We start from the raw sequence: 26361 nt of genomic DNA, 5'->3' as shown, positions 1-26361 counted from the left end.
GATATTGTTATATTACAGAATTACATGCTTATGCTTTTGTAATAAAAGATTTTGTAATAAAAAAGGGTTGTTTTTTGCCCTGGACCCTGTATATTCCCCAAGGGCAGAAGTTCTAATATTAAAGGGGCCCGAGGGCGGAAGAAGCAGCCTGGGGCTTACCTGGTTGGTTGGTGGAAAAGTAAATCTACAGGGGGAAAACTCTCCATCCCTGTTGTAATCATCTCTGGCGTGACCCTTGACATCTTCATTGTATTTCATGCACTTGCCTCCAACACCTTCCTGGCTTTGGAAGGTGCCCCTGTGAGACCATGCAGTTTCTCCCACCATTGCCTTCACCTACAGGGGGCCAGCGTTCTGCTTAAGAGCACAGTGTCTGGCCTTGGAGAAACCTGGGCCCAAAACTCACTCTGTCATTTACCAGCCATGTGGCTTTGGGACAAATCACTTAAGGCCTCTGAGTCTCCAGCCCCTGTTGAGTAAAATGGGGATAATATGCCTGACAAACTGCTATTAGGACTAACTGAGATAATGCATGCATAATGGGCTGGCCCCCTGCCCTAAGTAGACAGGAAACACGGCAGCTGTTATTATGTGATGCTTCATGCAGGGATCGTGGTGGTGGCAGCGGCGGCGAGGAGAGCTAAAATCATCTGAGTGCTCATTGTGTTCCGCAGCCCCTGAGATGGGTCCCACTGTTATCCCTGTTCTTACAGATGGGAAAACTGAGGCAGAGAGAACTTAAGTAGTTCTCCAAGGTCCCCATAGTTCTGAAGTTCTACAGTGGGGACTGTAAACCAAACACCCAAAGCCAGAACCCTTATTCTTAACCAGGGCAAAGTCTTCATCACATCATCTGTGGTCGTGGACTAATATTCTGTGGAGGGCAATACACCACTGTTTACTTTGTCTTACCGATGGCATTTTGAGTGTTTCCAACTCTAGTCTATTGTAAACAAGGCAGCTGCGAGCAGAAGGCTCTTTCTGTGCTTCGAGTTAATGAGTTAGAGTAGAAGTCTACAAGGACAGTTTTCAAATTGCACTGTAGTTTCTCGCTTTGGGAGAAGGTGTTGGATGGAATTTTGTTTTAAAAAAGAAGCCGCATTGCTTCTGGTGTTCCAGATGATCTTTGTTTAAGGGTACAGGTGTTCTTTCAGGATGCACGTGTTTCCTGTCTACTGTTCAAGGGCAGGCTAAGGGGTTTGGCTAAATGGATCCTTGGGCAGAGAAGAAAATAAAAGTAGTTCTTTAGGGTGGAGAGCCTGGCGGCATGTGCAAGAGGCATGTGAGAGAGAGAGTCCAAACACAGAGGGTCAGCGTGGAGCAGGGTAAAGGAGGCGGCTGGGCTGCCGTCTCCTTGGCGATGGGAGGGGGTCAGAAACCATGACTGAGAAGTCCTCGGTGGGTGTGCCAGAGGGCCCGGGAAGACAGAATCCACACGGCTGGAGTGCCAACGATGAGACACGTTTTTGCCTCGCCTTTTCGTTGTTGCTCAGTAACCCACACTCATTGTAACATAAAACAAATTCAAACACTGCTGAAATGTACAAACCAAGGTTCTCTCTCTCTACCACTCACTCACTTCAGAGACAACTTTGTCACGCTCTGGTCTATGTATATCTTCCTATACATTCCCCCCCCCGCTGCATATGCAAATATAAATAAGAATTTATGTATGTAAGTTTAAAAATGGAAGCATAAAAATCATACAGTAGTGGGTTTTGCGGGCAACTTTCTATATCAGAACTGCATGTCTTTATACATGCTTTTGAAAGAGCACTTTCATTTTTTTTTAAGACAACTGACTCCATGACTTAATCCTAACAGTATATAAATGTTTTTCCGTATGTAAAAAATAAAGATGAGCAAATTGAATCTAAAAGCACAAGAACTAAGCTTGGCTTGAGCCCAGGTGTCCTCAATTCTAGTCAAGGACTCACTGCTTTGTTCAGCATAGCATCCTTCTTTCATCTTTCCTCATCATTCTTTTATTTTTTTATCACGGGTCTTGGAGCACCTGGGTGAGAAATGATATCGTCGTCATCATCATTATTAATTTGGAACTATATCCTCTTCCTTCCCTTTTCCAATTTCTTATGGGCTCTGCTTTAATAAGCCTTCACCTACCAGCCTAGACATCCTCGGAGACCATAGAAGTTTTCCAAGGCTGGCAAACAGTTTGGGGCATAGGTGGAAAGAATAACTGGGCTCTCACTGCCAGCCATGATCTTGGAAACTTTTAGCCTTGAGGTAAAAAACAGTGAAAAAGTCTCAAAACACTTACCAGTCTTTCTCCTCACTGAGAAAATAATACCTGGACAGAATGATATGTGCTCCTAGGGAGGTTGGCTAATTAGGATTCTGGTCCAGGGGGGAGAACAGACTTGGCTGTGAAATGGACTGGGTTCAAATCCCTGTCCCTGGGAAGCTGTGTGGCCCTGGACAAATTGCTGAATGTATCTGAGCCTCTGTTATGTTGTCCATCAACTGGGAAGTATGCCTACAAGTGAAGCATTTGTTGGCTAAGCCCAATGCCAGTAGCTGGGCACCAGCTGGACTTGGTTCCATAAACCCCCTTTTCAAGGGCCAGTTGCTATTGGATAGGGAGGAGCTTGGTGACCCAGGAAACATGGGATCCTTCTCTGGCTTTCAATGATCTTTAAGGATTTCCCTCACCATCACTGAAGGGAGAGGTGATTTTAGGAGCCCACCATCCTGGGGATCATATGAGTCCTAGGTAATAAAAGGACCCTGTGGCTCACTCTGGCTGGGTGGCTCAGTTGGTTGGAGCATCATCCAAATACCAAAGGGCTGCTTGCAGGTTTGATCCCCAGTCAGGGCGAATGCCTAGGTTGCAGGTTCAGTCTCCAGTTAGTGCACACATAGGAAGCAACCGATGAGTGTTTATCACATCAGTGTCTCTCTCTCTCTCTCTACGCACACACGTGTGTGTGCACATATACATGCATGTGCCTGTGTCTGTGTGCACATATACATATGTGACTGTGTTCATATGTGTGCACATATACATGTGCGCATGTGCGCAAACTATGTGTGGGTGTGCACATATATGTAGACCTGCATGTATATGTGTTTATCTTCCCTTTCCCTCTCTCTAAAATAATCAATAAGCATCTCCTCAGGTGAACTTGATTCTCTTTGGGGCTGCTTCCTTCCCCTCCAGAGCCCATAAATCAAATCTGTACTTGCATCTCTAGCGGGAAGACCCAGAAGATCAGCCTGTACGATGGCCAGTGGAACTTCACCCGCTCCGCGCTTTCCTCGGGGAGCTGTTCTTTCCCGCACAGTAACCCTTAGGCAACGTCAGGGTTCTCCATATGGTGGAATTTCAAGCAGGAGTGTTGTCACCAACCTCCATGATTTTGCCGTTGCCTTGTTTAGATAATGAGGCAATTCAACTAAAAACATACTTGTTTCAATTTTAAAATTATAATATGCACTATAAGAATGTTTAGAATGCAGAGAGGAAATGAAGAAAAACATGACACCCAGTAACACCGCCTCCAGTAACCACCACCGATGTATTGATATTTACTTTTAGTAGATTTTCTACAGAGTCCATGTTTAGCAATATTATTGTGAATATACATATAGAAGACGTGTAAAATATCGCAGCCAGTCTCATCAATAGAAGACAAGCGTTGTGCATGTAACCGTCACCTCAGTGAAGGATTAGAATGTGCCTCTGTTTGAGAAGCTCACCTGTGGTGTCTCCAGGCCCCATCGTAGCCCCTTCTTCCCCTGTAGAAGTGGCCACAGCCCAGACTTTTACCCTAATCACCTCCCTTATCTTTCCTTCGTAGTTTCCCCACTTATGTCCACACAGAACATTTTTCTTTTATCTTGGTGGTGTGTTCTACCGCACTCAGCACATCTCACTAAACTAGAAAAAAACTGATCTCCACTGGTCGAAACAAAAATTGGTGAGCAGTTGGTCTGCAGTTTCATTTAAATTTTAGCTGCATTCAGAGGGTAACTCTAAGCCCCTACTGTGTGTTGGACACTCTGTGAGGCCCCAAAGTTATAGCCGTGCACTGTGTCCAGGCCAGCGGAAAACTTAAACTCGAGGTACCCGACGAAAACAGCGTTTCCAACCCTGCCACCATGAACTGCACGCAGATGCCGCCCCTGCGCACAGACACGGGACGGGCTCTCCCGTGGATTCGCTCTGGTGCCGAGTCTGGCCTAAGCCACTGCCTCCCATCCTTTGAATCACTGGCACCCGCACGAGCATATTATTTATTTTCTTCCAGCTGGTTCCAAACCTTGCCGGCTTATTCTACGGCATATTTTAAAATGTTACATCCTGAGTTCATTCTGGGTGAGAGGAAACCTTTCAGGCAGGGGATGGGGGTAGAAAGAGAAATAGAATAAATGTCTCTGTAGATGTGGCTGAGTGTCACTTGGATCTTGGATCCACACAGCACCCCAGCCCAATCGTATTGCTGTCCTCACACTGTGAGTGTGACGGGAAGTGGTGTGTGCCCAGTGTCACTCGGGTCTGGACTGGCGGCATCAGATCAGAACCCAGCGCTGAAGGACTCTGGTAACCTTGATGGAAAGGCTAAGAGCTCTGGTCCAGGGCAGGCAGGCTGCTCAGAGCACAGGTTCCTGTTGCACTAATTGATGACATTGGCAATGACATACCGATGTTCTTGTGTACACAACAGCACCTGGAAATGGGCTGCTGGGAGAGTTCAGAGGGATGGCGTGCACTCATCTCAGTATCTGGCTGATATCTCATCTCAGTAAATCACAGAGAGAGGATGTCAGACAGGGTGCTGGGGAGGCGTTGAAAGCAAATACAGGAAGCACACTGCCCTGGGTGGGACTGGAGGGTGAGTACTCAGCTGTGGGTGGCAGGGAGCAGAGAGGGTCAGGGCTGGTGCTGAATTCTCTGCCCACTTCTATCCACATCAGACTTGAAGAACCTGGGGTTCAACATAAATGGCATGTTTCTATTCAGGGCTAGACTTTTTTCTTCTTGTTCTTTCTCTTAAATTGCTCTCTGCAGCAAAAAAAAAAAAAGTATGCGAACCGCCTAAAATTACACTCTACATGCGCTGGATAAATATATACCGTCAGAAGCATATGTTCAATGGTTGCTGCTCCATGCTTCGCAAAGCCAGCTAGCTTATAGAATCATTTCTCACGCAGAGTCCAGCAACCGATGGGAAGGCACGGTATGAGGACCCAGCCTTAAGCCGCAAATGAAGTTTTTAGCTGCAAAGGGTAGGGAAGGGGAACCAGCAGTGGAACCCAGAAGGTAACGAAAAGTCCACACTTCTGAGCATCGTAGTACCTACACCATCAAGCTGTGGTTAATATTCTGGGTTAATATTCTGAGTTAATATTCATAACACATTTAGAACAGTGCCTGGCACATGCTAAGCACTGTTAAGCATTAGCTATTATTGTTATTAATGAGCTATACAAAGCCTATTTATTATCATCACCAGACAGTTATTGAATAGACATTCTTCAGGACTGCTGGCAGATTTGCTTGGGCAAGTGTTCCCTGGTCTCCCTTCTCTCAGCCCCCGGTGCTTATTTGTAACACTTCAAGGTCAGTAAGAAGGTTCTTGCTTACCTTTCTCCCTGTGCCCACACCCCTCCTTGGGGTAGATGCACCGTGAGGGCTGGGGCTAAGGCTTCACAAACCTGGTGACCTAGAGGATTGTTGGCTTTGAGGAAGCAGTTGCTGAACAAACACCTGCCCCACCCAGGGTCCTGGGGAGCTCCAGAGAGACTTGCTGAAGGCATGGGGACTCATGCCAGAAGGGTAACTAGCCATGGAAAGGGGCAGTGGGGATGGCATGCGAGCAGCATTCTCAGTTGCTCCCCTAGAGCAGCAGTCCCCAACCTTTTTTGGCACCAGGGGCAGGTTTTCCACAGATGGGGTTGAGGGGACAGGAGGCAGAGCACAGACGAGCTTCGCTGGCAGCCTGGTTCCTCACACGCCACAGGCTGCTACCAGTCCACGGCCCAGGGGTTGGGGACCCCTGCCTTCTGCATGGCTCCCCAGCTCAGGTGCCACCTACTACCAGAATCTGCCAGCTGACCTCCCTTGGAATTCTGCCAGCCTCTTGCAGAGAATCACGGGCTAGGCAAGCTGCAAGGCCCCGAGAGAGCAGCTGCCATCTTTTTCATCGAACAGATTGAGAAGATGGAGGGCCAGAGAAGGGAAGGGAAGTGCCCAGAGTAGGACTTGTGGCCTGTGTCTCCTAATGCCCTGGGTCCTGTAATGGGCCCAGGTGACCATGTATCCAGAGAGCTAGCCATGAATACCATGCGTGTGCGCAAACCCAGCCGTGCATTTCAGCACAGTTGCAAGTCAGCACTATTCTTGAGTGTAAGCCATCTTGAACTATGACTTTCCTCCTTCTCATGGTTTACCCAACTTCTCTGGTAGCTCTAGATTCTCCTGGAGGGACCACCACACATCCCACATCTGTCTGTCTCCACAGGACAGGGTCAGTGTAGTGTGGGGAGGGACCATGGGTTTGGGGTCAAACACGCCATGGTTGCACTCCGGCTCTAGTCCCCAAAAGCTGAGCGACATGGGAAAGGCACTTCTGGTCTCGAGGCTGTCTTCACTTCTGCAAGGTTGGGCTAACAGGAGCAAGCTCACAGAATTGTGGGCCTTCACCAGCAGAATAAGGAAGACACCTAGTTCAGTGTCTGGCCCCCAGTGGCGGGGGGGGGGCAGAGCATTTGAGTTCCCTTTCTTGCGTCCTCAGCGTGTGTTGAATGCTGCCCAGATGGCTGGCATATGGGGAGAATCGCTTGTTGGTATTTCACTGGAACTCAAGCCAGAACTAAGCAATGCGACCAGACATTTTATTACATCCCAAAAATATTCACCCTGCATCAAATATTGAGTGGTCATAATCGCAATAGCTGAACTTTTATAACAATGGACAATTTACCATGTACCAGGTGTTCTGCTAGGGACATCATCAAGTGTCTAATTCTTTTCCCCCCATAGCAATTCTGAGTAGGTATAATTGGACTCATTTTGCATTGAGAAAATTGAGGTTCTGGGGTTAATGAAGTGACTGGCTAACATGACACAGCTAGTCGGTGGCAAAGCCAGGTCAGATTCAAGCCCAGGCTTGCCTGGCCCCAGGGCCAACCTCAGGTGATGCCCTGCCGGGTGCTGGGCACTTGGATGGTGCTGAGGAGAGGGAGCTGTGTGTGTTACACTCTCCTGAAGTAGCCCAGGGACTCTCAGGAAGACACACTGTGAACTAGAAACCAGCCCTCCTGCTAGAAGGGTAATTAACAAGAAAGGGACGGAAAAACGATGCTTGCTGATTCTGGGCATCAGAAGGAAGTCGGAGCTTCCACACAAGGGTTCTTTGGCCTGTCTCTGAGGGAGCTGAGTGTCCCCAGCAACCCCAGGAGGCAGCTATGTCTTATGAGTCCATTTTAAAATGAGGAAACCAAGATCAGAAAGGCGTGTGACTTGCCCTTTGTCACACAGCTAGGAAATCACAGTATCTGCATTAGAGTCCATTTCTTTTGGTCTCCTCAGCATCCCTCTGCTTTGGAAAGTCAAGATAGGATCTGTCCACAGGGCTCTTTGAGCTATAGATTGTAGAATACATGGAGATCTTTTAGAAGATGAAGGAGGACCAGCCAAAGGCAGAGCATGGGCAGAGGTACTGAGGTTGGCCCCAGGCACTACTGGGTGTTGGCCCGGGTGACTGCCAGACCCAGGTAGAGGAACAGGTGAGTCAGGGCGGCTTGGGCTGAGTGTCTGGGATCTCCCCCAGGGGCTGGACTCAGGCTCTGCCTTCTCCACTGGAGGCCCCAGGCCCACTGGTGTGGACCACAGCTGCAGCCAGCCCAACCTTACCAGGGTCTATTGATCCCTTAATCCTTTTTTGCATGCCCACCCGTCCCCTCCCTGTCAGCATCACAGCCCAGCACAAATTGAGTGGCAGCTGAATTGGCATGAGTTGATTAAAACTCCTAGTAATAACGAGCTCTCGACTGTTCTGGTTGTCCAAATCAATGTCGGCAATAACGGACAGGCTCCACGGCCCTGTTGACAGATTGAGGCTGCGGAGAGAGAGGGCGGGGGACTGGGGACTGGCAGGGCCTTCTCTGCTCACCCCCATTCCGGGAAGTACCGCAGAGGCCCCCTGAGACAAGCAGAGCCTGGTCATCTCGGACTCTAATCAAAGGGATGGTGCACACTGAAGGGCCGGCAGCCCTTTCTTAGCTTGTGCGGTCCTTCGCAAGTAACCTTGACTGTGCCACTCATGTCACTGAGGAGTGCCTCTGAGTGATTTTGTGGGGATTCAAAGAGATAACTCATGGAAAGATATTCAGCACATGGTAGGTACCCAAGAAATATCCATTTCATTGCCTTCCTTGCTTCCTTCCTTTTCTTCCCAAGACGCTCTATCCGATCTGTGTGTATCCAAGACCATCCTGCCAGCAGGCTGTCCGAGTCCCCTCGTGACCCATCACAGTGACCTTCCCCCAAGGTTTTGAGAATCCTTGTGTAGCCCTGGCCAGCCTGAACTACATGTGACATTACAGCCTCCACTTCCATGTGGGTCAAAGGGAAGGGCCCCTCCCTGACAGTCTGGGAACCTTGACCGCAGTCGTAATGAGCCTCTCCCTCGTTGTGTGACCTTAGGCAGGGGGAGGGAAGTGACTTCCACCCAAGATGTAACTGGGGGGCAGCTCCCCCAAGTTACAGCTCCTGCGTAAGAGCTTGGGGAAAATTGGCTACATGCCACGGGGCCACGCCTGCCCAGACTCATGATGGCAGCCCAGTAAACTTGGAATAATACAGGAACGCTGGCAGGTGTAGCTGATGGTAGGAGGAGTCGGAAATGGGGGTACAGAGGAAGGTTGCCATGAGGCTTAGGAAGCAGGAGAGACTTTGCCTGGAAGAAAAGGGGTGAAAGGACTTGCTGGTGGGCCATGAATCTTGCTGGAGGTGCCACATGGCTTTGGATTAACTGGAGATGTGGTGGCAACACAGCTGATGGTGCCGGGAGCCTGAATCATGGACTTCTACTTCCCTGAGATACCCCAGACTGGGCAGAGGGAGAAGGAAGGACTGCGTGTGTGTCTGTGGGTATCCTAAAAGACTTTAACATTTTAATGAAGACACTGGGTCACTACTTTAAGTCTATGTAGCTTTAAATAAACATTTTCTTTACTTTTCACAAATCTTTGGCATTGAGAGATGTCTTTCTTCTGGCGGTGGACATAACGAACCTAGTGGGGGGTCCTTTTGGTAATAGTAAATCATAACCCCCACCTTGGCCCTGGTCTGTAACAGTTTCACGCCTTGTGACTTCTGGCTTTTCCCAAAACTAAAATCACCTTTGAAAGAAAAGAGATTTCAGACCATCGATAACTTCAGAAAATACAACAGGCAGCTGATGGCGATTGGGAGAACTGTGTGAGGTCCCAAGGCGCCTACTTTGAAGGGGACTTCGGGCATCATTGTCCGTCCTATGTACAGTGTTTCTTGTAAATATCTCTCTTTTTCATATTACATGACCGGACAGACCTCGTATTCCTCCTACCCTCTGCACATATCCGGTCTACTCCCTTTGCTCCCGAATGTATTTCCTATTGGGGGGCGTGGGGGCAGGGGAAAGTCAGGATTTAACAAAGTATCCATGACAGCAGTGATCATTTTTTGAGGCCTTGCCATTGTGCTAAGCACGTGTCTGGTTGGCAATCTAGTCTGAGTCTCTCACAAGCCCTGGAAGGTAGGAGTTCCTCTCTCCAGTGTAGAGATACGGAAACTGAGGCTCAGAGAAGCAAGGCACACAGGAAGTGAGCCAACTCCCCTCTCAGTGTGTGGGATCCCATGTGGCTGCCAGTGAGCTAGGCCTTTCATTCACGTCTAATCTCACCTTTGCAGCAAAGTCTCGTTTCATCTCTAGCATGATCACTGAGGCAGCGCTAGGAGGCAGGACTGTTCCTACACAGTGCTCTCATTCCACCTACATCGGTGATGAGAGAACTCAGATGCTTGCTGAGCCCTTAGAGGAGGCCAAGCCTTTGCCCATAATTAAGTGTAGAGGCATCCTTGTGATTTGCTAAGGCACGCTCAGTTAATTCAAAGGAAATGCTGTAGAGCTACTTCTCCCCTTCTCACGAGCCATGGTTGTTTTGACAAATACCCAGCAGCTCAGTTGTCCAATTCCTTCATTTTATAATAACGGAAACAGGCTCCAGAGAGTGGGGCGTGCTTGCCTGAAGCCACCCAGTTAGTTAGAGATGAGGCCAGGCAGAACCGGAACCCAGCTGCCGGGAGAGCCGTTCCTGTGCATTTACTGAGGGCTTGCTGGGATCTGGCTTACTACCTCCAGCATCCATTAGCCTGTCACACCTACTTTGAAGACGGTTTTGTCATTTTCCAGTTCTTCCAGATGGAGAAACTGAGGCTCAGAGATACTAAGTGACTAGCTCAGAATGAGCCAGTAAGAGACTGGGCTCGAGACTGGAGTTCTTTCTATTACCCCACCCTACCTCTCGGGCCCAAGATGACAGAGGACGTCCACACTAATGTCCCCCAGGGCCCTGGGAGAGGGGCTGGGCTCTAGTGCCTCAGGAAATCCTCCAAGCCTCAGAATTTGTTTTTCTTTCTGCTCAGAACAGCTGGCCCACCTTCTAGACCTGGGGGCGGAGTGGTAGAACAGCTTATTACAAAATGTGTACTTGGAGCAATTTGCATTCTGTGATTAATGAACATTAAAATGCATAATTACAAACAGAAACAAATGGCTTGGTGCTGATGAAAAGCGGGGCTGGGAAAGAGGAAGATCAGGCTCAGGGGACGATGGAGAAGGAGGCTGAGGGAGGGCCAGCCAGTGTTAGGAACAGCTGGGAATCCCCAAGGCCTTAAGGTTTAGGGACCCAGGCCCAGGGTCTGCCTGTGGGTCCCTGCCTGAGCTGGAGCAGAATGGGAATTGTGAAGCCCTGGGACTCTGCTGACCAGGGTTAGACTCCCCACCCCCCAACCCCAGCTCTGTCATGCACTTACTGTAAAATCTGCAGGCAAAGGAGGAGTGGGGTCCTTATCAGATAGGCCAGCTTCTCTTTTTTGCCAGCTTCTGGTCCCACAGGGCCTGCCTCCCAGGGCTCCTTTTATGAGCTGGGGAAAAGTGCTTACAGATCATTGAATTCACTAACCAGTAATCTCTTTAAAGTAGCAAATCAAATCACTTCACTCCTCTGCCAGCAACCCTCCAATGCCTTCCAGCTGTACTTGGAATAAACTCAAGATGCCTTCTCATGACAGAAGTCAGGTGAGGGGTGGAGGGAGGGGTGGTTGGCAACTTCTTCGTCTAAGAACCAAGTAGTAAATATTTAAGGCATTGAAAGTCACCTGTGATCTTGTTGTTGTTCATTTGTTTGTTTGGGGGTGTTTTGGTCTTATATTTTTTCTTAAAGAAACACAAAAGTTTAAAAATGTAAGAAAACATTCTTAGCTCTAGGGCTGTACAAAAACAGACTGTGGGGAAGTAGATGTATTTCTTCTATTCTTCCCACCATATAAACTAGAAACCCTGTAGGTTGTGTGTAAAAGAAACATAGGACTGTGAAAAGTGGAGGAAAGAAGGCAGACCAGCTAGGAATCTGGGGACCCAAAGAAAGATATAGTGGTCAGTGTCTTGGACTTTCTTTTTCTCTCGTTTGTCCCAGATTTGTAGTTGAAGGAGGGAGGAACTCAAAAAACACAGTACATGAAGATCAAAAAAATGAAAAGATACAACACTTCTAAAAGCCAGGTCTTTTCAGCCAAAATGTCATAAACAGGGCAGCCTAACAAGGCAGAATTGTTTTAGACAATACCATTCTACTCCAGCTAAATATTACAGAAAAAAACCAAAAACTAACCCCTGTTAACAAAGGCCAGATGGCAGCTAGACGACTGTCCTTCCGAGGCTGTAATGACACAGTCCTCCCTTCTCAGCCGTCCCCTGTCCCTGCTTTGGAGATAGCAGAGAACCCTAGTAAGGAGGCGGGACTTGAATCCTCACCAAGAGGTGGTGAGCAGTCCCCACACCCCCATCCCAAGTTCACCCAATGTCATTCAAAATTACATGGAGAGCCTGGAGTTTCACCCTAACCTGCAGCAATGAGGCCTCCCTCCTCTCCCCTCTGGGGTGGTGCCGTAAAAGGCCTAGGAGCAAGTGAGGACAACTGACCGGTGATCAGTAGTAGTAAAGCCTCCACTTCCCTTCCCACCCTACATGGTATGAGTGCAGGTCCTGCAACTAGGTACACCTACCACTCCATCCAGGAACAGTCACCAATAAACTCCTAGAAGGTAGTCAGATTCCCACCACCCCTCAGCAGAAATGAGGACCCCTCATTCTTCGTTGTTTGAGAAAGCCAAGTGGGGAATCTGGGATTCTACCTCCCCATCAATAGCAAGGCGGGCCTCCCTCTTTTTCCTGGTGGACCATGTCAGAGGAAACTAGACAAAATTAAAAATGTTTCAGTAAGATCCACAGTTAAAACGTAATACCCCAAATGCCCAGGTTTCCACCAAGAATCCCTTACCATACGAAGAACTGAGAAATCCGTAACAAAATTAAAGAGAGAGAAAAAAAAAACAGGCAATCAATAGATATCACCACCAAGATAACAGAGATATTAGAATTAGCTGCTACATGTTAAAATAGCCATCATAAAATGCTTAAACAAGCAATTACAAGCACAAAATGAATGAAAAAAGAATAGTCTCAGAAAGTAAATAGAAGATATAAATGAAAGGCAAATGGATATTGCAAACTGAAAATACACAATAATTTAAAAAAACAGTGGATTGGCTCAACAGCAGATGGAAAGAGTAGAGGAAATAGTCAATGAATTTAAAGATCAAACAATAGAAACTACCCACTCTGAACATCAATAGAAAATAGACTAAAAAAGAAAATGAATGCAATTTCAAGATCCTGTGGGACTGTGAAAAAAAAATGTCATTGGCAACCCACAAGGAGAGAAGCAAGAGAGTAGGACTCAAAAAGTATTCCAAGAAAAAAAATGGCTAAAAACCTCTCGTATTTGGCAAAATACATAAACATACAACTTCAAAAAGCTGACTAAATTCCAATGAGGATGAACACAAAGAAATCTACACCAACACATCATAATCAAATTTCAGAAAGTATTTTTTATTTTCCAAGAAGAAAATCTTAAAAGCAAAAAGAGAGATGCCCTGGCCAGTGTGTCTCCGTTGGGTAGAGCATTGTCCCGTAAACCAAAAGGTTGCAAGTTCGGTCCCCAGTTGGGGCACCTACGAGAGGCAACTAACTGATGTTTCTGTCACGTCAATGTTTTTCTTCCTCTCTGTCTTCCTCCCTTCCCCTTTCTCTAAAATGAATAAGCAGGCCCTTGGGGGAGGGTTATAAATAAATAAATACAAAGAGAGAGAACTAACATTTTGTGTAAGAAAGACAGTTTGAATGACTGGAATTATGAAAAACCATGGAACCAGAAGGAAGTGGCAAAACATTTTTCAAGTGTTGAATTAAAAAAGAACTGTCAACTCAGAATCCTGTGTCCAATGAATATCTTTTAGTAATGAAAAAAATCAAAACATTCTCATATGAACGAAAACTAAGATAATTAGTGGTCTGCAGACTTACTCTAAGAAAGAAAAAAGGCCAACAAACTAAAAAAAAGTTTTCCAAAAAGAAAAGAAGTAATTAAAGAAGGAATCTGGGAACATTAGGAAGGAAGAAAGAACAGGGAAAATGGTGCCCAATAATGACACCAGTAGGCTCTGACAAGTTACAGAGACCTGGAACGACCACTAAAAACCACATAAAGATGTATACTCAAAAAACGCTACAGTAAATCAAAATGAAATCCCCAAAATGTCCAAGTAACCCAATTTTGTGTTTTCTGAAAGAAACTTGCTTCACCTATAACTACTTAGGCAGGTTGGAAGTAAATAGATAGGAAAAGACATATATAAATCAAACAAAAGCGGGAGAAGCAATAGTAACGTCAGATAAATTCGGCATTGGAACAAAGAAGGGTACCAGAGAGGGGCATCGTGTGATCGCGAAGGGGTAATCCTCCGAGAATGTATAGGAATCCTAAGTGTCTATGCACCAAACTGCAGAGCTGCAACATACATGAGGTGCAACCCTAACAGAGCTTAAAGGAAACAGTCCATGAGTTCACATGAATAGCTGGATCCTTCAACAACCCCTCCATCCACAACTGACGGAACAACTAGACAGGAAATTAGCAACGTTAGAGAATAACCGAACAACGCTATCCACCAAAAGGATCCAGTTAACATTTATAGAACACATTGCCCAGCAACCACAGAATACACATTCTTATTTTCAGTGCCTATAGAACACATACCAAAATAGACCATAGCCTGGGCTAGGAAAAGTCTCGACAGATTTAAGAGCTCAAACCATACAGAGTGTCCTCCTGCCGTAGTAGAATCGAACTAGAAAGCAGTGACAGATAACAGAAAAGTCTCTAAATACTTGGAAACCATACAACATACCTCTAAATAATAATTCATGGGTTGAAGAGGAAGTCTTAAGGGAAATAAATAAATAAATAGCCCCGAATTCAAAGAAATAAAAAATAACAAAATTTGTGGGACACAGGTAGCATGGTTATTTATCCTTTTATTTATAACTTATAGGGCAAGAAAAGGAAATAGAAGGCCTACAAAGCAGAAAGAAAGAAAGACGTCCACCCCCATTGGCACATCAGTTGTTTGTCTGAATAGAACATCCCAAGAAGGAATGACTGAGTTCAGCAAGGTCTCAGAATATAAGAAAAATACACCAAGTATCAATTGTGATTCTATATACCAACAATGAACATGTAGACACTGAGATCAAAAGGATAATACTACCTGCAGTCCCTAAAAAATAATGAAATACTTAGATGTAAATCTAACAAACTGTGAACAGTACATGTATGCTGAAGACTACAAAATGCTGATGAAAGAGATAAAAAAGATAAAAATGAATGGAGACACGTGTGGTTTTCATGGGTTGGAAGAGTCGACGTAGTGAAGATCTCCATTCCATCCACATCGACATAAAGGTTTACTATAATCTCTATCAAAACCTCAGCACTATATTTTTCTAGGTACAGACAAGATTTTTCTGCAATTTATATCAAAGGGCAAAGGAACTAGAATAGGCAAGACTTATTTTGAGAAATAACGAAGTAGAAGCAGTCAGTTGACTCTATTTTCAGACTTAACATAGTTTCAATAATCCAGACTGTGTGAAGTTAGTGAAAGAAAAGACACAGAGATCCATGGAACAGCAGAGAAGACCCAAAACGACCTATGCAAATAAGCTCCTTTTTTTTTTACCGAAGCACAAAAGCAATTTTATGGAGGAAAGGGAGGCTTTTCAGAAAAGGGTGCTGGGGAAAATACATTTTCATGGGCAAAAAATCAAACCTCGATGTAAGTTTCAAACCTCATGCAAAAATTAAAATACATCACAGAATTAACTGTAAAATATAACACTGTTAACATTGCTAGAACACATGCGTGTACACACGAGAAAATCTTTGGGATTGGCAAAAATGTTCTTAGGTTTCAAAGTATGATCTATAAAAGAGAAAATGATAACTTGGATTTTATCAAAATTAAAAACATTTGCTCTGTGAAAGCTCATTTGAAGATAAGACAAGTTACAGAGTGGGAGAGAAAATATTTGCAAACCATGTGTCTGACAAAAGTCTAGTGTCTAGAAAATATAAAGAACTTTTTTTTTAACTTACTAGTTTAAAAAAACTCAATCCAATTAGAAAATGGGGAAAAAGACATCAAGAGACAACTCACTGCGAAGGGTATACTGACTGAAAATAAACACCAAAGACGTTCAGCATCATTAACCATTAGAGAAATGCAGATTAAAATCGCAGTGAGATATCACTACACACCTACTGGGATGGCTAAAATAAAAAAATATTGACATCCAATACCAATGAGGATGTGGAGAAACTGGATTGCTTATACATTGCTGATGAGTGTTTAAAGTAGTACCACCACCCAGACAAGTCTGGCAGCTTCCTAAAAATATTAAACATGCACCTCTCGTATTCATTTCTTGAATGCCTGTTACACGCTGGTTGTGAGCGAGGCACTTTAGGTGGATTTTTGGAAATACCTCCAGGAGAGGCTTTAAGGTTTCCCATGAGGAGGTGCTGGCCAAAATGCTTAGTGTCATAATGCCTCTGTGACACTTCAGTCTGCTTTCAGTCCTCGTATGCTTGTCTCCAGGATGTATTCCCCATGGAAAGAGAGGAAACCATGGCTGCAAGGTTACAAGACAGGTGCATGCTGGTGTCTGGGCAAGAGCTCTATTCCTGCTCTCTCTAGTATCCTAGGACACCTCCCTTCTGCTCCAATGACACCCGCTCCCGCAAAGACTTCCCCGGCCAAGGCCTCCCTGCTCCGAAATTCCCCAGTCACTCGTATGAGCAGAGTTTTCATCTTTCCTTTCAAAATCTACTTTACTTCTTCATGCTTGTTCTGTAACTAGCTCTTTTGTCTGACACACACACGTATATATTTCTTACCTCTTAAACTAGATTCTAAGTTCCTTCGAAGTTCTCAGAACAGCAGCTACCATTTGCTGAGCACTTTGCTGAGCACTTGGTACATTTATCCCACTGTATTAGTTATCTGTTGCTGCGTAACAAAGGATCCCAAATCAAGCAGCTTAAAACAAAAAGCACTGTTCTGGTTGCCTAGGGCTGCCGCACCAAACTACCATGAAATGGGGGGTGTAAGACATGAGAAAGGTATCCCTTCGTAGCCTGGGGCCCAGGAGTCTGAGGTCAAGCTGTCCTCACTCCAAGAGCACGAGGGGGGATCCTTTCTCACTTCTTCCAGCTTCTGGCAGCTGCAGCCTTTGTTGGCCTGCGGCCACATCAGTTCACCCTCTGCTCTGCCTCCCTGGTCAGGGCAGGGACACACCTTGGGGAACATTCTCAGCCCATCACACCACCTCATAGGTTCACTGGAAGGATTGACTAAGTAAGAGCAGGCAACATGTTTAGATTATAGCTGGATTATGGGACATACGTTTTTAAAGAACAAAAGTGGTAAGGAATAAGAGGAGGGTGGGAAAACCTGTGAGTAATCTTCCACTCCACATCCTGGCCGTTACCTGGTGGGAAGGCTAGTTGTTCCTTCCAGCGCTTGTCCCCGAGTTTCTGCAGACAGACCCAGACCCAGCCCCAGCCCCAATTCCAGCAAATGGCCCTGAACAACCCTATCGCCAGATGCCCTCCTGTCTAACCGTGACTGTTCCCAGACAAGCAGGGACCTTCTCTGAGCTCGTATTAATATGTACAGCACTTCGCTCACATGGAAAATTGATTTTTTCTTTTTAAGCACAAAATGTGGCTAGTTTTATAACCTTTCTACAGTTTGACAAAGGCCATTTATAACCCGCTTTCTCCCTCCCCCTCCCCGACGCCAGTCTCAAATGTCTCGAAGAACTCTGTCTTGCATTGGTAATTATGAATCCTTCTTAAGCAAAATTTAATTTCCAAGAGGGCTGACCTTTTGTGTGTGACTGTGGGTTCCGTAAATTAATTCGTGTGTGTGTGTTGTTATTGATGTTGGTCCGGAGCAGGGGGCCCGGGGAGCTGGTCGGGAGGAGGGAGTACATTGGGAGGGCGTTTTAATCAGCTGTGCTCAGTGATGGGGGGAGGAGGGCTGGGCCTTGGGTGTTAATCTTTGTGGACAGGAAATGCCAGCGAGGTGACCCAGATGAAAACCTAGTACTTCGTTTTCTGTCCCAAACATGAAGAGCCGGGACCGCTTCCCGTTCTGCTGGACTGGAGATGAGTTCAGCCTCATCCAATGATGGAAAACTAAACTCAATAAAGAGCCAGTTGTCCCTACGATGTGAGATCTTTCCTTCACAGGGCACTTAGCTGGTGCCCGGCACGCCTTTGTCTGAGGTCACTCAAGGTTGGGATCACTGAGGTTTCTTAGGGTCCAAAGGGCAACTGCTTGGCTGCGTGGGGGAACATGCACAACCCTGGGCTGGGCACCTTGGCTTTCGGCTTAAGGACGATTCAAGTCATTGTTGTTTAGAAATCACTGATTTACTTAAGCTGAAGAGCGATGCTATGTAAAAATATTGGTCCGATGGCCATTAGGAGGATGGTGTAGAGGAGGCTGGGCTGGAGGCCAGCAAACCAGTTAGGAGGCCTTTGAAGGCTCCTGGTATGAGTCTGCAGGTACCTCATTTAGGGTTCTAGGCACAAGGATGGAGGAGAGACTCACATCTGATGGGTACCAAATTGGTGCCAAATTTTGAAGTAAGATGGACACCTCCATGTTCTAACTTCAGCTTCTAGGTGTAGATGCTGTGCCCATTTCACAGATAAGGAAGTTGAGGCTCAGACGGGGTGAGTTCTTGCCTTGGATCACACAAGAGAAGGGGAAGAACTTGAATTTAAAACTCATTGAATCCTGGTTGATGTGGCTCAGTGGATTGAGCACTGACCTGCAAACCAAAGGGTCGCCAGTTTGATTCCTAGTCCAGGCACATGCCTGGGTTGTGGGCTAGTTCCCCAGTGCAGAGCACGTGACAGGCAACCACACACTGATGTTTCTCTCTCTTTCTCCCTCCCTTACCCTCTGTCTAAAAATAAATAAATAAAATATTTAAAAATATATAAACTCATATTGGGTAGGAGTTCTTTAAGATATAGTATCCAGCTGCCTCTCCAAGTGACCTTTATAGCAGCAGAATTTATTCAACAATTATGATCGCAATAATCAGGGTGATCCCAGCAATGTCAATATTAATAGCAGCTAATATTTGCTACGCAACTGACCCATGAGCCACAGCTCACAATTCTATGATGCAGATACTGACAAAACTCCCACTTTGCAGGTGAGTACACTGAGGTTTTGAGAGGAAAAGGGACTTGTCCGAGGCCACACAGCTATTAGTTGGCCAAAGAAAGCTTTGAACTTGGCTCATAGGCGCCCAACGCACGTGCCTTTTCAGAAGGTAGGAGGAGAGGGTGTGATGGACCCGCCACCTCCTCAGCCGTGACTCTTCTGTCGCTTTCTCTCCGAGCAGTGTCCCGAGGAGCTGAGGCCCATGAAGGACGGCTCTGGCTGCTACGACCACTCCAAAGGCATCGACTGCTCCGATGGCTTCAACGGTGGCTGCGAGCAGCTGTGCCTGCAGCAGACTCTGCCTTTGCCTTATGATGCCACCTCCAGCACCATCTTCATGTTCTGCGGGTGAGTGTCCCGAGGCCCCTCCTGTTCCTTCACACGGGCGGGGGGTGCAGAGCAAATGTCTGGAAGGACAGCTTGGCCAGGCTGGGCCTGACCTTCAGTGGCATGGTCTTTTTGTCCACTCTGCCCTCACAGCCCAAGAGGCAGATGGCAAGAATATATATATCTTCCTGGTGGGTATTGGGGGGAAGAGTAAATCATTGGTTAGTAATTACAATAAATGTATTGCATGCCCAGCCTGCATCCTAAGGTCACGGTTAGTTTCTGCTGAAGCCTCCTGTCCCTTCTGCGCCCCCTGCAGGCCTGATCAGTGTAGTTAGGAGACAAACGCAGGCACCATGAAGGCTTCACCAAGAAATGGGCAGGTGTGGCATTAAGAACACGGACTAGGTCCAGCTTTCAAGTCTGGTTCTGCAGGAATTTGGCAGCACCAAGTTCAGGGCTTAGGCTCTTCGTGCCCGAAGGCCCTTATTGGTGGGGATAATTAACTGAGGAAGGGGACGGGGAAATGAAACAATGCAGACAAATGCTAAGAACTCAGTGGCGTTTTAAACTCAGCCTGAGAGAGAAGGAAGGTGCACGCCGCCACTGACTTGCTGAGTGGCCTGGAACAAGTCACTTTCCCTCTCTGGGCCAGAGCGTGGCCACCAGTGGGACAAGAATGCCTACCGTTTCTTCCAGTTGACCTTGTTTTCCATGACCGAGGTCTCAGGGGCCATTGCCCCTTCACACATAGCATCTAGCACAGTGTTTGACCCTCAGCAGTCCTCAGGAACATGGCAGCCCTTTTTCTTTTCTGCGTTCCCTTTCTGGGGACATCTTCATATTAGAAAGTGTCCTCACCTTTTAACATTCTGTGACTCAGCAAAATAATCCCATGCTCGGTGGGGATGTTAGTCACCGAAGTAGATGCTCAGTGTCCTACCAAGATAGAAAAGCAGAATAAAGGCCTGGAACAACCTTACCAGTCTTGCCTGTCACAGAAAGGAGGGGTGGGGGGAGGAATGTGTATGGGTTTAATTTCAGTTTAACAGAAAATTAGTTTCACCTGCTTGTTTCTAATCTGCAGGGTCCTGTTTTCCTTGTGGGGCTTATTCCAGGGTTTGCCTCTCTGCCCCAGTTACACCTGGGGCTGCAGGTGCCTTCCAGCAGGTGTTGGAGGAACTCACCTGAGGCTTTAGATATGTATCAGCAAAATAAATAGGCAATAAATTAGTGTATGCACACCTGAATTTACAGCAGTCTCTCCTCAGCTTAAGTGACTGAAGAGCAGTGTTGGGGAAATCAGGCATGGGCTAGGATCGAAGGCTTGCATGTAGAATCAGAGGTGTTCTTATCCTCGTCATCTTTCTCCCTGTGTGCTCTGGGGGAGGTGGTCTGCTATTGCAAAAAACCACAGCAACAGCACAGTGACGGCATTAGTGATTTTGACTTAGAAACTATCACTGCCGTCTGTCCATAGCCCACTGCCATGGTCAAGGGGAAGGATGCGAGCAGTAGACTTGGGTTCTGATCCTAGCTCTCCACTGCTGCATCTCTTAGACACTGGACCTCTGACTGTCAGTTTCCTCATCTCTAAAGTTTTCCTAATATCTACTTCACTATAATGATGGTTGTGAAGAGTGCAAAGTTACTCTACATTTAATAAAACTCCATGAAGGGTCAGGAATGTACCCAAGGTCATGTGGCTAGTAATGTAGGGTACAGCCTCTTGGCTGTGTGACCTTGCACAAATTGTTTAATGTTTCTGTGCCTCATCGGTACAGTAGGGATAATAATAGTTGTTATGAGGACTAAAACCACTGCATTAATGCCATCACCATATACACGAATATTTGTAAAGTCCTGTGGACCAGTGCCCTGCACAGTTAACAGGAAATGTGTTTGTTAAATACAAGTGAATGATAGTAAGGACCCTAGCCCCCGACTTGCTCAGTAACCCTAGGTGCTCACCCTTGGCTTTCAGGTCTGTGACACAAGGGGGCGCTAACCTTTCTTACAGGGAAAGGTCTCTGGAAGTCAAAATTAAACTGAATGGGCAGGAGTAGCCCTGACTTACTGAGGTCCATTCAAATGCTGATAAACAGGACGAAAAAGAAAATGAAACCCAGATTTCCTAAAACCAACTGCACTGCCCATGCATTTTGAAAATTGTATACTAAGGGTACAAATGAGAAGTTAGCCACATTTGTTAGGAGCACTAAAAACAAAAAAAATGAAAGCTCTTAGTAGGTACATGTGCAAAAGTTGATCTAAAGAGGTGGTACACCCTCAGTAGGTGGGTGGATAAAAAAACCTTGGTAGTGCCGACCGACCAGTGAGGCTCTGCTGGCTGGGCATCTTCCCACGAAGTGAAGGGTCGCCAATTGGGTTCCTGGTCAGGGCACATGTCTGGCTTGTGGTTTTGGTCCTCAGTTGGAACACGAAGGAGAGATGTTTCTTTCTCATACTGATATTTCTCTCCCTCTCTCCCTCCCTTCCCCTCTCTGCAATAAATAAGTAAATATTTTTTAAAGCAGTGGTACATTTACACAATGGAACACAACTTGGCCAAAAAAAAAAAAAAAACGCAAGAGAAATCCTCCCTTTCGTGACAGCGTGGATAGATCTGGAGACTATTATGCTAAGTGAAATAAGCCAGTCAGAGAAAGACAAATACCATTTGATTTCACTTATATGTGGAATCTAATGAACAAACTAAACTAATGAACAAAGTAGAAAGACTCATAGATACAGAAAACAAACTGGCAGCTGTCAGAGGGGAGGGGGTTGGGGGGGCTGGGTGAAAAAGATGAAGAGATTAAGCAAAAAAAAAAAAAAAAACAACCTCATACATACAGACGAAGCATGGAGATCACCAGGGCAAAGCCGGGTGGAGGAGGTGGAAGAGGGTAGAGGGGGATAAATGCTAATGGAAGGAGACTTGACTTGCGGTCTTGAATGCACAGTCCAATATGCAGATGATGTATGATAGAACTGTACACTTGAAACCTATGTAATTGTATGAACCAATGTCACCCCAATAAATTCAATAAAAATTTTACAAAGAAAATCAAAAGTGAAAAGAAAAAGGAAGTGGCATGCTACTGAACTAAACAAGAAAAACAAACCGTCATTCAAAAAGACCTTCTCAACTTGCCTGAAGCCCTTTGACCCTGAGTTTTAGGTTTAACACACCCATTGGCAGCCGGGTTCCTAATAACAGATGGTCCTTACCAACTGCTATTCTGTGCCGTGACCGTGCCGAGTGTTGCTTACATTGGCCCGTGTTCTTGTAACTCTACAAGGCAGGTACTATTATGGTCCCCTTTACTGTCAGGAAAACCAGGCGCAGAGAGGCTCAGTGACCTGCCCAAAGTCACACAGCTGGTAAGTGGGGGCACTGGATTCAAACCCAGGCTTGTGGCTTCAGTCTCAATGAAGACAGGTTTGAAGTCACTGCTGGCCATGGACCACTCCTAGCCCTTATGGTTTTGAGATATTACTAAACTTCTGAGCTTCCTCTTTCAAGTGGAACCAGGTGTGACTGCAGTGCCATTGTGGAGATTAAATGCAACTAGATATGCACAAGGGCTGGCATGCTTAAGCACTCAGGAAGTGACAGTTGTAATTAGCCTCACAGGTATGAAGCTAATTCATTTAATCATTCATTGACTAAGTGGTACGCCTGTACCTCTCTATCTCCAACACCTACGATATTGCCTGGCACATAGTAGGTGCTCTATTAGAAATTGTTAAATGAAGCTCCTTAGTTAACATGGCTAGGGAAGTTCTTCCCAGGCCGGCCTTTCTGACTGCATTTCTAGCTGGGTTACTCTGTCCTGAATTAGGCCTCTTGGCTTTGGCTTCCGAGGTTTTGATAACATTGTTCCCTCTGCATCTCCCCTCCTCCTCCTCCTCTGTATCCTCCCCATTTGTCGTGGCTCCTCAGCTTGGATAGCTCTGTGCCATCTCCAAGTGTTGGTGCAGGCGTCACCTTCTCCAGCAAGACTTCTCTGAGCCCCACGGGGGTGCAGGGGTGAGAGGTACAGTTACCCTGGAGCTGGGTCCTAAGGTACCTCCTCCGTTCAGTGGATACTATTTAAATATTGGCTCAATAATTATGGAGTGGGGTTAGGGCATGCAAAGAAAGGACTTTCTAGTGTCTTATTTTGCTTTGTATTCTTTCATTTCTACCCACTAGACCCTCTAGCAAGGGAGAGGTTCGTTTCCATTTGGCCTTGAGTTTTAATTTGTTCCCGTGAAATATTGGCACCTCTTGTAGGCTGGACCTCTGGCTAGCTGCCTTGGTTATCAGCCCCTGGGCAGGTCAAGTTCCCCAAAAGGGAGTAAAGAATCCTTTCTCTGGGGTCACTTAGCCCCGCCCTGTGCTTCTTCTCCCTGTGGTATAGCCCCACTGCTGTGTTGACTTACCTGTTTCACCTGTTTCTAGTCTGGTCTCAGTCACACTAGAAACACCTCACAAGCAGAGACTGGGCCTGAGTCACCGATGTGTCCCCACTGTCATTTTCCACTGCTTGACTGCACCACCACTCCACTTCTTCAAAATCACAATTGTTGACTTACGGAATTCATCTGCCTAAGATTTATTTCACGTACTCTGTGCCCAGTCCTTTGTGGGATGCGGAGAATGCAGAGAAGTACTGAGCAGAAGCCTGTGCCCACCTGGGGCAAAGGGGGTGTTGGGGACAGGTGGCCGAGCCCCATTGGGTCCTGATTGATGTTGATAGAGCCCAGGTGCCCAGATGGTAGAGAGGAGCTGGCGAATTTGAGAAAGGTTGATAAGGTCATTGGATGCTAAGCCGAGGCACTTAGAATGAAATCTTATAGGTGAGGGAACATTACTTTCCCCTAAGACCTTGGCAAGTTACCTAGCAACCATGGGGATTCACAGCATATGCCATGCATTCTTTCAAGAGAAGTTAATATTATTCACATAAATCCAACCTGTAAAAGAAAGTATAATATAAAGATAGCACCTATCCGAGCCATTTGTAAGGAGGGAAAGGGTGAGAAAATGGCCTCAGGAGCCTGAAATAGGGGAGTGTCTCCAGATGACATCACTTTAACTCTATGCTAAATTTATATCGTTGTCCTTGCTTGAGGAAAGGAAGGTTGTGTGTGTTTGTTTTTCCCCCAGAGGGAATACACATTTTCCTCACTTAATTCGCTAAGAAGGATGTTTCCTACATGCCTGTGTAAGAAAGAGCAAGCCCATCGCCAACATTTGTGAAGTTTCAGCGTTTCTCAGGTCATTCAGAGGAGGAAACAGCCAGGGCTCAGGAACAGCCGAGAGGTACAGTCAGGATAGAAGGCGTCCCGAGCTTCTTTCTTCTGATCTGAAAGTTTCATGTGTTTAAGTGTAATTTAACTAAAATGTAATAAGAGCCTATGTTCAAACATGAGCTCAAAAAGCATGTCCAGCCTCAAATAGTCGCCTGTTTAGTGTCATTTTTAAGTGACCGGAAGAAGTTGAGATAAATATATGTATTGTATACCCATCATCAGATGGGAATTGCTTATTTTCATTGCCAACGCTGAGTCTGCTCTCACAGCAGAAAACAGGATGGAGACGGCGGTTTGAGTTTCGACTCTTACTGACTAGGTGCAGAGGTGCGGGGTGCCCTCCTTCAGGTGCTCGTTCTATTGCGCTCTCCAGCTTTCGGGGTGGGCCTGAGCTATGAGTTCTGACTGCAGGATGCAGGATTTACCTCTCACGGTTAACATAGAACATCCGGGAGTCAAACGGGTTCTTGTCAACCATTACCACCTCGTGTTCTTTGCTGTTTGAAAGATTTTCAAAAGCTCAGTGTAAGACATGTTCCCAGTCCACAAGCTGCTTAACGACAAGAAAGGGAAGCTTAGTGATGAAGCCCATGTGGGAAATCGGCACTCTTGGGGCCTCGTGAAGGTTCACAGGGTAGCTGGGGACACTGAAGGCTCTGAAAAGTCCTGCAGCGACCAAACATTTATTCCATACATTCTAAAGTTCCCATGTTTTCCATATTTTAACTTCCCTGAAATTATGATGTATTTTACTGTCGGTATTTTGACAAAGTTTAATTAGCAGTCCTTTTTTATTTTTATTTTTAGTGTTAGCCGAAATACTAGGGTTTCTTATAAGTTTGGGAGGTCTTCGGGTAGATACAATATGTTGCATAATTTAGCCCGAAGTTCCTCATGGAATCATGTTTCTTCTTTTTCCTTTCCTTCCCTCTTTTCTAAAGAATATCCTTGAATATATTACCTTCCAAATTGCTCTTCTAGAACCTCTTAAGTTTTCCCTGGCTTGGTGGCTCCGTTGGTCAGAGTGTCATCCTGATACACCAAAGTTGCAGGTTCAATCCCTGGTCAAGATACATACAAGAAGCAACCAATGAATACACGAATAAGTGGAACAACAAATAGATGTTTCTCTTTGTGTCTCTGTCTCTCTCCCTCTCCCTTTCTTTCCCTCTGTTCCTCTCTCTTTAAAAAAATCAATAAATTAAAAAAATAAAAACAATAAATGATAGTGTACACAGCTGGGCAGCCATCTGTGACAGGTACACAGAAGGGGAAAAAAAGAAACTCTAAATTTTTCCCATGAGGGAAGCCTTCAGACAGAGCTTTCTCTGAGAACAGGTTCACTGAACTGCATTTTGGGTCATGCTGGGGTGACCCCAAGGACCCTCATGAGAAAGACTCCTGTGACATTGGTTAGTGGGGTTCATATGGTACCAGCTCATAGCTGCTGGGACCCAGAGGGTCCTGGTCCTGATGCCCCCTGGGTGGGGGGAATTTCTCAGAGGTGTCAGGACCAGTAAAGCAGAGAATCCTCTGTTTCTCTCTTGCCTTGGTGTCAGGATTCTGAGATTCCCCTTCAACATTGGTCTGAGTCTATATGATGTGCAGTTTCTTGAGTTCTTTTTGCCTTTCACTTTTTTCTCTTCCTAATTTTTTCTAGAATCTCATTCCCCTCCTTGTTTAAAAATAGATAGTTTCTAATGCAGAGATGTCAATAAATTATTGATTCCATAAACCATTGAGGAATGAATGAGTGACAGAGGAAATACACGAATGAATAAATAAATATG

General features: G+C 46.0%; 1 protein-coding gene across 2 annotated transcripts in view; it reads left to right on the top strand.

Annotated features, from left to right (window-relative positions):
- ASTN2 (astrotactin 2) overlaps nucleotides 1-26361 on the top strand; it is an 829294-nt gene that overhangs the window by 488115 nt on the left and 314818 nt on the right. For both annotated transcript variants that reach the window (XM_037059148.1, XM_037059147.1), the window contains exon 12: nucleotides 19122-19288. In XM_037059148.1, the coding sequence (XP_036915043.1) occupies nucleotides 19122-19288 (167 nt within the window). The remainder of the gene's footprint in view (nucleotides 1-19121; nucleotides 19289-26361) is intronic.

Source organism: Sturnira hondurensis, unplaced genomic scaffold (assembly GCF_014824575.4).
Source record: "Sturnira hondurensis isolate 20B ecotype Veracruz unplaced genomic scaffold, ASM1482457v3 Scaffold0010448, whole genome shotgun sequence".
Classification (NCBI taxonomy): Eukaryota; Metazoa; Chordata; class Mammalia; order Chiroptera; family Phyllostomidae; genus Sturnira; species Sturnira hondurensis.
The sequence above is the reverse complement of the archived record's forward strand: the minus strand, read 5'-3'. Positions and strand labels throughout refer to the sequence as shown.